Source organism: Melitaea cinxia, chromosome Z, assembly GCF_905220565.1.
Source record: "Melitaea cinxia chromosome Z, ilMelCinx1.1, whole genome shotgun sequence".
NCBI lineage: Eukaryota > Metazoa > Arthropoda > Insecta > Lepidoptera > Nymphalidae > Melitaea > Melitaea cinxia.
This window is the reverse complement of record NC_059424.1, coordinates 6214720-6227190: the sequence shown is the minus strand read 5'-3', so window position 1 is coordinate 6227190 and position 12471 is coordinate 6214720. Positions and strand designations below refer to the sequence as shown.

The window sequence follows — 12471 nt, the reverse complement described above, 5'->3', positions numbered from 1 at the left end:
TTCTCGGGAGGCATTCTGTAAGTTTTCATTTAATATTGTAGCGCAATACTATTTTTTAATGGAGAGCACAGATCATAATAGCAGCTCAATTTTCAATCAAACAGTTGCAGTAATCATATAAATTTTGACCTGGTAGCTTCCAAAGGTATACAATTCTCCGTCGCGGGTGAGCACGGCGCTGTGGTTGCTGCCGGCGGCGATAGCAGCCACGCGCGGGACGCGCACGCGCACTACGCGGTGATGTGTGGCTATGTCACCCGCTCCCAAAGCACCCCATTGATTCGATCCGAACGTAAACACTTCACCTGCGACATTTATTATATCAAAGGTAACACAAAAACATTATTAACTTATATTTTTTTCATAATTTTTTTTTTTTTTTTTTTTTTAATTTTTAGTGTTGTTTAAATCGGAAATTATATTTTAGGAATGATGTTTACGACGATTGGCTTCTTACTTCAGTTCCTACATGTTTTATTTAAAAAATTCAATTATTTTTTAATGTCAAAGACAATACGATACAAGAACATAAAGAACCATAAGAATGAACGTTAACCGACCGTGCTCCGACAGCAGCATGGTGTGGTGCAGGCCGCACGCGACGGCGACGATGCGCTGCCCGCCCGGAATGACGACACGCGCAGGCGCCAGGCAGCTCATCTTCACGCTCGCGTCGCGTTCGGACTCGCCCGGGGCCACGCCCGGTCCGGACACCGACGGACCCGCTCCCTCCGATTGAGAAGCCTCTTTTTCTGACACTAAAGATTCAAATTTAGTTTCATCATATTTAGAGTATTCACGTAATGCAAAACTTCAGTGTACGTTAAATTTAATATTTACCTTTGTATTTAAAAAAGTAGATTAAAGTTTTACTATATTCTAGGTCTTTTTCTCCTTGTCCGAAGGTTTATTAAAAATTAACTGAATATTTCATGATAGAAAACGAATAAGACGTATAAAACCATAATTCATATTACTTTTTCATCTAACCCAAGCATTATAGTATAATAAACGAAATATTTACCATCATTATTGTCAGGTCTAGACACCGCAGTAGAGGATGAGGAGGCCTCCGAACATCTCCTGCACACACCACACACGCTGCAGCCACTATCACCTTCGCCGCATCCGCAACGCCTGTGACAAGATGATACAAAATTTAAAAAAAAATACGACATAAAAACAAGGACAAAACGTCATAAATAAATTTGTATAAGACGTGGGTTATATAGTAAAATATATGTATTACTTAAAATAGTAGGTAATTATTATTAGTGTCATCGTCATTATCGGCATTCCAATAGTCACTTACTAGTACTGCGTATTTTTTATGGGTTTCCAATATCCACACCATTAGAGATTCTAAAAATTTTATAATATCATCACCTAAAAGGGTCTTCCAACACTATGTTTCTAGATGTGGGAAAAATCGTAAGCTATAATATTAGGTTAATTATAAACTAACATAAAACTCAGTGAGGTCCATTAAACACATTAAATTATAATTGCTATAGAACATTAATCCCATTACCTACTTTTATTTTATTTTATTGAAACTATTTTCAATTTTATTGTTAGCAATCATCTAAAAATGTAGACTTAACGACCTTGTCTTTTTTCATGTAACTAGTTCGGCAAACAAGCGTACGGCTCACCTGATGGTAAGCGACTACCGTAGCATATTGACGTCTGGAACACTAGAAGCATCGCAAGGGCGTTGCCGACCCTATCCTCAGATTCCCCCAGGACCTCTGATCACCTTACTCACCAACAGGAATAAACACTGCTTGAAAACAGTATTACTTAGCTGTAATCTTCTGCAGGATCGAGGGTACTACCACAGTCGGGCTGCTTCATATTTTGAGCAGGAAATTTTTGTGCTCTACCTCAGTTAAATTGTATTGATTGAAGGGTCAGTATGTAAGTAAAATATTAAGAGATACGCACTCGCCGGGCATCCTGTTGGGCAAGGTGGCGCAATGGCAGGCGCTGCCGAACCCTGTACACTCGCGACACAGCACGCACACGCGGCAGTACTCCACACTCCACGAGTGCACGCCCGGACACAACCTCGCCTCCTCCTTGCCACTATTGTTACGATTGGGATACGGTTCTGTACAGAAAAATATTATATAAAGTCAAAAGGTTACAGAGATGTTTAACAATGTGATTGTGCCAGCTCCGACGCACGACTGGAGTTGATTCTTTAAGAACGATTACCGTAAAAATTATAATTAACTAAAACAATAAAATTCTAAAATCAAAACATAATCTCACGCCTGCACACACTCCCTTTTCACTCCCCAATTGTTTTCCTATCACGCGAATTTTGGCGTTTCTTAAGGAGTAAACTCTAAACATATATTTTATGATGTTATGTGACATAAGTAAAACGATATTTACTCTCTTTGGAATATCCAAACTCTCTTCCACATTGACCCTTGTTGTTGATACCAAAGGAATACACGTCTCCTAATTTCGTTAGCGCAATTGCGTGTGCTTTTCCTAAGGCAACCTGTAGAAATGAAAATACAGCTTGAATATTAAAAAGTAAAATATCATGATCAAAGTATAATTAGCCATTTTATTACTATTATTAAGTTTTTGTTTGGGGCCATAGTTATAAAAAATATAGCATTTTATTAACGTTTTAAAAATAGTAATTTTTTTACAGATAGCAATGTAAGAGAGTACAAATATTAGGAAAAAGTAAATGATACCTGTATGATATTTTCATGACGCAACCCGGTGACCAGACCTGTCTCGCCGCAGTGTTGTGTATCTTTTCCGAACATGAGCAATTCGCCCTGTCTCGTCACAAGTGCCGTGGAGCCATAGTTGCATGCTGCGTACACTATGTGATGGCGCTCAGCCTACGAAAATAATAAAATGTGATTAGCATCACTTCAGTTCATATTAAAGGATATTGGCGTGTTGGTGCAACGATCAAAACACTGGTTTGTGGCTTTTGCGCTGGTGGTTACGCTGGGCTACGCTGGCTATGGCTGGGGTTCGATCCCTGCAAACGACCAACATTTGTATTGGCCATACAGTTTGCCGTGGTCTAGGTGTTTGTGCAGTCCTTAAGCCGTCAGTCCTGGTTGTTATCATGTACACCTGATAGCGATCGTTACTCATAGTAGAGAATATATCCGCCAACCCGCATTGGAGCAGCGTGGTGGATTAAGCTCTGATCCTGGTCCTACATGTTGAAAGAGGCCTATGATAGTGGGATATTACAGGCTAAAGCGAGCGAGCGTGCGATAATTTTTGATAAATTTCTACAGACCCGTAGAATTTTCTTAGGACGCGTCGGTTTGGGCGTCCGTCTATGTTTATTGGCATCGCCATCTTCTCCCCTCCTCGCTATGCCAGTAAACAGTGCCGATCCATTGTCTAATACGAGAATAGCATGGACACCTTCGTGACCTAAAGCAACCTAAAAATAAATACAATTATATATTTTTATTATGAATAAGGTAAGTCGGTAAGGCCATTAGGAGATTCCTTGGTCAATTTAAATTAAACCTGGTTGAAATATTATTCTTGAAAGAAAAAAAAATGAGAATATATAATGAAATAATTACATATAAAATAATAAAAATATGAAAGAAATGATAAATGTTTCAGTTCCCACTATTTTTATAGACCTAGGTCGGCAAACAAGCGTACGGCTTACCTGATGGTAAGTGATTACCATATAGGCTTATATACGCCTGCAACACTAATAGCACCGCAAACGCATTGCTGACTCTACTCCCTATCCCTCTGAAGAACTCTGGTCAACTTACTCACCACAAGAACACAACCTTGTTTAAAAGCAGCATTATTTAGCTGTGATCTTCTGTAAGGTCGAGGAACTTCTCCAATCGGGCAGTTCCACATTTTTAGCAGGATATTTTCTGCTTGGCCCCACGTCAGTTAATAAATCACCTGCTCATTTAATATTATCTTTGTCGTTTACGGCGTCAAATAATGAACATGGCATTGGCAACGATGGCATACCAATTCAGTTTGTAACATAATGTCACATGACGCCTATGCAATAAACTTTAATAATCAGTTCCCAAACGCGCTGACTGACATGTCCAGTGGGTCATAAACCCAGCTGAATACTCAAACTCCGCAAAAATATAAAGCTTCGATGCAACAAGATGCTAAGCAACATAGCGTTCATCACGTTGCTACGGGTGAAGAAGAGATTTTACTGACTACCCTGTCTATCAGAGTTAAGGCCTTTGATGGCACATATATGGCATTGTCTATTGTACATTATATGATGTCTGCTCGACCAAGGCTCTCAGGTTTCCCTAATATCGGAAAACGCCGCCCAGATGCTGGACTTGCCGCGGCAACGGTACCATGCTTCGGTATCTGGTATTGGTAATGGATCAAAACATAGCAAAGGAGTCGTCAAGCTCGAGTGTCAGTCCATTTACCAAGACTACATGTTTATGACGCAGACATTAGTCATCAATCACGTCATTAACAATTTACCAAACATGACCTTCAAGAAAGAATCGTGGCCTCGTATACAACACATACAACTAGCCGACCCGGAATACAATGTATCTAGGCCTATCGATCTAGTACTAGATGCAAGCATATATTCTGAAATTACAAGGAGCGGCCTAATCAAGGGTCCGAACATGGCTCCAACAGCTCAACAAACGAAATTAGGCTGGATACTATCGAGTAGCGTGAAAAAGTTTAAATGTCACGTGATTACTAAAGACTTGTGAAGGATTTCTCAATATTGGGAACTAGAAGAAGTCAACGATTCATCTATTAAAATGACACCAGACGAAGAGTATTGTGAGCAATTATATCAGTCCACACAACAAAACGTTTATCAAACAGTCGATATCAAGTTACCCTGAATTGCTTAGTTCTAATTTTTCTAATTATATATAACTAGTATTTGCCCGTGGCCTCGCTCGCGTAAAAGTGATAAAATTTACAAAGAAAGGCAAAAGTAGTCATTATCTTATATTGTAGGCTACCTAGCATTAAATTTTTCGCACGCCTGTTTTATGATGCGTGATAGAGTGAGCTCTCCAAGCATTCTGGTAGTTTTAGCGCCCGACAGTTGAACCATAAATATCGTATACAAAGACAATATATTTTAACAATTAAACAATAATTTAGCTATTAACAATTAAATCTCTAGAATCACAAAATTACGTCTCAATAGCCTCTTGTTAAAAAAAATTCTTGATCATGCGCGGTAGTCTTTCTAGACCATTCCTCACGGTCATTCTTTCATAATGACAAATTAGATGTCGGTATAAAAATAGCGGAAGATAGAGCTAATGTCAAATCCGCCGTATATACCATATGTTACTAGCTGACATCGCTAACTTCGTATCGCCTTCTTTTTTTCTTGTATATAATAATTACATATATCAAAATAAAATATAGCCTATCTTTCAAGTTGGATCAAACTGCACACGGTGTGCAAATTTGATTAAAATCGGTTAAGTAGTTGAAGGAGTCGCGTTAGGGAAGTCGAGTTAGTAATTTATATATATTAAAATTATTAAATTATTACTATTTATAAAGTATGAAAATAGTTTGTGAGAGCAGACTTGAAATTATTTGTCAACGTAACTGAGTAAGAGTTAATTCATAAGCTTACCAATATTTCACAAAGATCAATAAGTCGTACGTGGCCTAATAAATGTAAACAACAACAAGAAAGTATTAATATCGAAAACAAACATCGTTCAAACTCCGCCTGAAGCGAAGTGGCAATTTTTATTTTATTTTGTTTTCGGTTTTCCTTTGAGAAACTTCGTAATTAATTCAAGATGGAGGAAATAATAAAGCTTTTAGTAAACATGCCACAGGACATTAAAAAAGCCGAAATATTGATTGAGACATAAAAATACAATGAACAAGAATATTAATGAGAAATTTAAACAGAAATAAAAATTCAAATTATCATTATCTAGGGAACAATTCAATAACAATGCACCATAAGAAACGAGTTGGTAAGATATATCAGTCGCAAGTATTTGATCATGTTCGGAGAGGTAAATCCTACTATGAAGTAGAGGAAAGAATAATTATAATAATAAATAGTTAATACCTTCGACATTCAATACAACAGCAACAATACAGAAGTTGTTACAAGAGCAGGGCAAAAAGGCAATAAGGCCATACCCGTCATAATATAATTTAGTGCAAAGGGCCAGAAACTAAAAATTCTAAAAACGGTAAATGTGTACGCAAAACAATTTATTATACATGTCATAACATAATTATCATTATGTCTTGCCCTAAATATTGTTACAAAAGAAAAACATTTTTTCTATTGCACGTAACATTTATTACTATTACATTGTATTAGTTTAATACTTTAATTATATTCATTGGTCTGACTCCGTCTATTGCAGACGGTTTAGACAGTGCCAGACAGACACTGTGTCGCCTAGGACACTCTTCGGGAAAACGCAGAGTTGCCTTAGCTCTGCGCCACCCTCTCGACCTCACTGGCTAGGCCCACATGAACGACGAGTCGATACGTGTGGAGCCAGTTCGGCTGCAGGAGTCTTTCGCATTTTAGGGCTATGCCACGAATAGACGGAGACCCCATTCCGGGTTTCAAATGAAATTTTCCTTCTCCAGGACCCTCATGATTTTGAGCCAGGTTTATCCCTCGGTCGCCTTTTACGACCCCCATGGGAAGAAAGGGGGTGGTGCTATTCTACTCGGCCGATACCACACGGCATACTTAATATGAAACCATTAAAAATATATAAAGCTTATTCGAAGTGGTCTCCTTTCGCTGCAATAGAGTCCTTTAAACGTTGAGATTAGTATCAATAGAAGCACGCACTCTTTCCATGGGAAAATTCTTCACTTCCAATCATATGGATTGTTTTAGGGACTTCAAATTATGATGGCATTTAGAGCAAGCCATACTCTCTGAAACTGACCATAAATCATAATCCAGCAGATTAAGATCGTGACTAGATGACGGCCAGTCTTCAGCTCTGATAAAGTCCGGAACGTTGGTTTTGTAACCAAAATTGGGTGGATCGAGCTTTATGACCCGGCGCCGAGTCTTGCTGAAAAGACTGCAAGATATGACCTACAGCCTCTTTTAAAATTTGCGACATGGTTTCAAGGTGCTATCGTCATCTCCCGAGATTTATCTCGGATAGATTTTAATCTTTTGCTTTCGGAGAGGATTTCTTTGAATTCTTTCCCTTATTGCTTTGATCGCTTTTTTCGTACGAACACTACGTGGACGACCAGATCCTTTTCTGTCACAAAAAGAAGAAAGAAAGTTTCATTGTACCTACCAATAGCCCGGTACACAAACATTTGATTAATAGCAAGCGTATGGAGTTTTAAAAATTATATTTGGGTCTGTACTTACGTTGTGTAATGCAATCACAGCGATTCGGTTCTCTTTATCACCCCACTCAATTTTAATATCACAAAATATTTTACAATGTATTGGCGCGAAAATAAGAAAACGCAATAAAGAATCGTATAAAAATGACAGATTCCAAATTAAAATGTAACATCATGTTTATTTTTAATTGTAACAGTATTTATGGCCAGGTTATGTATAAAAGTGGACTTTACAATGGGGGGGACAGAACAACCCAACTGAAGATAGAAAGAACTTAGGCAAAACAGCTTTTATTAAATATGGCAAACTGATCGTACTGGACAACAATTAGAATAATTTTCGCCAGTAAACAAATAAGAGAACCCTATCCGAATCTCCAAAAATTTCTTATCGCAAGAATAACCAAAGGGACAAGCAAACAAAAAAACAACCACTATAGAAAAATAAACGTGCCAATATTAAGGACTTATTTTTACATAAGCCAAAATTAACTGTCACACCCACAAATGACAACCAAGATTCGCCGTTGGCTAAACCAAAGGTAAATTATAAGTCTTTTATTATCCTTATTTTATAGAGTTTTATTACTCTACACCTGACGTCACATTCACAACTTTCTTTTAAAATATCAGGTCAGTGTCAAGTCAGTTCTTCAAGTAGTCACATTGCTTACATGCTTCAATTGTGTATAAAAGCACCAAATAAAAATAAACTATACTTTTCAAAGCTGACAAATATAAATAATCGATAAATCTTACGATTACCGCTGTAAAAACCAATAACAAATAATGTACTTTTCTGTTTTCAAGGGGGCACGATCAAACAAATATAATTTAAAAAAATTACAAATCTTGGAACCCATTAAGACTCAACTCATTATGTATAAAAACAATAGTCTTAAAAAAAGGAAACTTCGTGAAACACCAACAATCGGTAACACTAGTTTAGATTATATCTCAGTAGTAAGCTAATCTATGAATTTGTCGCAACGTCAAAATACAGCCTCAAGAAGTTCACAGCCTCAAAAGTTTTACTTACTCGAGACTTAGACCTAAAGAATAATTTGAGTTTGACTTACCTGTACAACTTTGCACTTTTTTACATTTGCGGTCTCGTTTTTGTTAAAGAGTGTCTCTTTCATAAGGGTCCAACGACCAGTATGCGGCGACGCAACTTTATAACCCAAGCTCGTACCTTTTCCCGTATAGTATACCTACAAATGGTACATTAAAATGAAGTAGGGTAGGATTGATTTGAATTTTTTGGGATGTAGTATTCCAAAAAATTCAATTCAATAAATATTTCACAGGAAATAAACTTATGTCACTTTTTTAAAAATATATATGAATTACTTTTCCTGAAGCGGTGGTTAACAGTCCAAAATCCTGACCACTACAGATACCAAGAAGAGGATCATCGTCATTATCGTCCAACTGCATCGCAACTGGTGAATCAAGATCTACCATCCTTCTCGACAGACCGTCGTCAAACGAAGGTCGGCCAAGCACTAACGTGCGTCGTCGTAGTAAATGTACATTGATCTCTCGTCTCGCGCTCAACGTATATCTGCCACCTTGAACGCGTTCCACTGCTGATGTGTCGACATCATACATCTTTATCGTGAGATTGTCCTGTGTGCACAATTTATACGTGTAATATTTGGCTCAATATTTTTATCAACAGTTTTTTTATATAAGATAAGAACTTACATAATTTGTGAGCAAAACTAGACCTAACTGATTGCCATCAGTAAACACAGCTGATTTTGGTTCAATAGGGCCGGGTTGTCCTGGATCTAGACGCAGCATACATTTTACTTCTAGGGAATCTTTATCTATTTCGTGTACTTCACTTTTTTTTCTTCCAATCCTCACATACAGTTTGTTCTGGTAATAAAATATAGTATAATTTATAGCATAAAGCTAATTAATGATCAACTAATAATCATCAAATTTGTATTTTGAGTAACTTATGAAAACTCACAAGAAAGTTTTATTGTTAACGAGTTAACATATTTTATGTTCATAAAATACTAAGCACAAACTAACCCGGCAATATCCAAGCCAGCCATGACGGTCACTAGCAAAAAAGTCAGGTTTATACAAATAGACATGTTGTCGTATAGAGCTTCCATATCCTGAGCCAATTTTCAATAGTCCTTTTGAAGAAAAAACATACAGATAGCAACCATCAGAAACAAGTGATCGAACTACAAGCTCTCCTGATCCCGCGGTCAATTGAGGAGGCAGGTCCACTGGAAAACTGTTCACTAACGACTTATGAGGTACGCCAAAATTTAACCACAAATTTCTGGATGGAGGTCCAATAATCACAGATTGAACACTTCGTTGCAAAATAGTCAAGTTTGTTGGTATCTAAAAATATGAAAAAAAGATATATGTCATACATATATTTATATACAATGATGAAATAAATAACTAATCTTAAGTTCTTTAAATAAAATAATAAATAACATATTTTACTTTTACTCAACAACTTTTACTTTTTGAAATAAATAGTATGATGTATAATATTTGTATAATGTAAATAAATAGAAATAGACCTGTATGTATTGGTCAGTTAATGAAGATGAAGTCATAATCAAAGAAGTTACAGCTCCAAGGACTAGTTCAGCCTCTCCACGAGCGACTGCTAGTGCAACCAAGCAGGAACTACTAAGTGATGTAAGTGTTGACGGGGCTTCAACCCGCCCTGAAGGGCCACTACCGCTTGATATTTCAACCAACATACTATGTAAGTTTGACATTATCTGTAAGAAAGTAATTTTTCATCAGTTAATATTGAAGAAGATTTATAAGAAAAAGTTAAACAGGACAGTTGAAAAATAATTACATCATGAGGTTCATGAGCTAAATCTTCTGGTGCATGGCCTTGCAAAACATCCAGTAAAGCCTTTAATGAATATTCACAGAACTGAGCATCTCTAAATCGAGCCTGAGATATAAGAGCAAAAACTGTGCGTAATCCAATGCCTGTAATCTGAAATCAAATACTTCTATCTTAAAAATAATTATGGAAAGCATGTTTTGATAAAAAATCTATACAAATGAATAAAATTGGACGGTCTGTTTGTAATATTAAAATTAGCACTTTTTACTAAATGCATATGGATACGTATACATGTACATAAACCAAAATAAGATTTTTTTACAATTTTTGCCAACAATGGCAGGACCAATTTTGAAGGGACTTTCACTGGCAGATAGCTGATGTAATAAGGAGTACTCGTAAGGCTACTTTTATTTTAGAAGTTTATTTATAACTCTGCAAAATGAACAAAAAATTTATTGTTAAATTCCACGCAGACAAAGTCACGGGCACAGCTAGTTAGTTAATTATAATAATTGTAATGTAATATAAAAATTATTAATATATATATTTTTTTAATTCAGTACAAGGAAAATTATTTAATCCAAAAAAAGAAACAAATAATCTTATAAGAATTATAAGTTTGTAAATATTCTTTAACTTCAATTTTTTAAATAGAATTAATTAACTGTGCTTTTGAGTAATTTTTCTGCAAAATAATAGGGCAGGATATGGCTTCAATTACAATGTAACTTACTTTGGGTAGTTTAGCAATAACAGTTTGAGGAGCAGCATCTTCACAATCACTTTCATCTGAAAAATCAGCCGTGGCAGCCTGTAGCTGCCGACAGCGTGCTAAAATAGTTCTACGGACGGTAGCATAGACACCAAAATGTGATGGATTTGCCAGAAGAGCTGGAGCATAACAAATTGCCAGGGCATTTGATCCTTTCAGCCTTTTTAATCTATCCTTTTTGTTAAACTTCTTTGATTGTTTTTTATCTGTTCGTCTGGAATAGAACAAGATATTTTAAGAAAAAATTAATTTATTACAATAAATAAAAAACATAAGTAAAACGTATATCAAATAATGGGTTGTTATTTTTACTAACAAAAAATTAAATAATTTCTATATTAAAAATATAAAAGCAATATTTAATACAAAACAATTTATACCTGGTCCCACTCCAACAAAGGGCTCTAAAATATTTTCGATATTTCTCTGGATCCATACATTTTAATTCGGGTATTTTAATTTTGATATCCATTATGGATGTTTCTTATTGTGTTTATTCCTGAAAATGTTCAGTTACGCAGCTATTTATAAGTAACATTATAATAAACAATAGTTCAATTATACAAAATTTCGCTTCGTCTCAATTTAGCATTCGCTTTAGCTATAGGTTGAGCACAATTTTAAACGCGCGTTATTATAAGGTTTTATGGCGATGCAACAAATTTTAAAAATAAATATATATATACGACATACTATTGACAAAAGGTCGATCAATAGTCAATAAATTACATATATAATATAAAAAGTAATCGCAAAAGCAAATATTAAAACTTCACAGTCTACTTAAAAAACACTTAATTTTTTTCTAGATAAATAATTATTGATATTTTTATTAATACGTAGTTATTCTATTTTTGAACACAAATAAATTTAACGTAATGCTTGCACAACAAATTGAAATACCTTTAACCCCAGCACCCACATAGTGTATTTTTGTTTAATTAGTTTATTTCATAACACAAAATTCAAAAATCTTGTGTGCGGCGAAAATTTTCTACTAGTAACGTCAAAAAATCAATGAACATACCCCTCGTCCCTCGCACCGCTCTTGACCAAAAACCGGTATACAAAAACATCTCCGTACAATTTTTATAACATAGTCTATTAACAAAGTGAACACAAGATTTTAGTGGTATAATTTTGCAATATGGTCAATACAAATTTCATAAATAAATATTGGACGTTAATTTAAGACGCAAAAAATTAAGAAGATCACATAAAATAATCTTATTAGTAATTTTCATAGACGACTGCTTTGAATATATATTACTAAAAAATGACTGTAACATATAGCATATGCGTCAAGTGATATAGTGTGGACAAGTTACTTTAATTTCACAATAATGGATTATTTACGACAGTCAGTTAAACGAACGATTTAGGATTAATAGAGTTACGAATTAAAGAAAACAATAGTTTGTGTGGCTTTAACGTAGATTAAACATTAAATTAACAATGCGTTGGCGCAACGGTCACACCA

At 35.5% G+C, this 12471-nt stretch overlaps 1 protein-coding gene across 1 annotated transcript in view; it reads right to left on the bottom strand.

Moving 5' to 3' along the window:
- LOC123668531 (E3 ubiquitin-protein ligase MYCBP2) overlaps positions 1-12046 on the bottom strand; it is a 95426-nt gene extending 83380 nt beyond the window's left edge. The window contains exons 1-16 of the mRNA XM_045602266.1: positions 11895-12046; positions 11372-11490; positions 10953-11205; positions 10220-10366; positions 9930-10136; positions 9415-9741; positions 9076-9252; positions 8719-8997; positions 8445-8579; positions 3290-3439; positions 2721-2873; positions 2404-2515; positions 1948-2113; positions 1025-1137; positions 561-758; positions 130-305 (exon numbers count right to left, since the gene is read on the bottom strand). Coding sequence (XP_045458222.1) covers positions 130-305; positions 561-758; positions 1025-1137; positions 1948-2113; positions 2404-2515; positions 2721-2873; positions 3290-3439; positions 8445-8579; positions 8719-8997; positions 9076-9252; positions 9415-9741; positions 9930-10136; positions 10220-10366; positions 10953-11205; positions 11372-11463 — 2685 coding nt within the window. The 5' untranslated portion in view covers positions 11464-11490; positions 11895-12046. The remainder of the gene's footprint in view (positions 1-129; positions 306-560; positions 759-1024; positions 1138-1947; positions 2114-2403; positions 2516-2720; positions 2874-3289; positions 3440-8444; positions 8580-8718; positions 8998-9075; positions 9253-9414; positions 9742-9929; positions 10137-10219; positions 10367-10952; positions 11206-11371; positions 11491-11894) is intronic.
- Between the last annotated feature and the right edge of the window lie 425 nt (positions 12047-12471).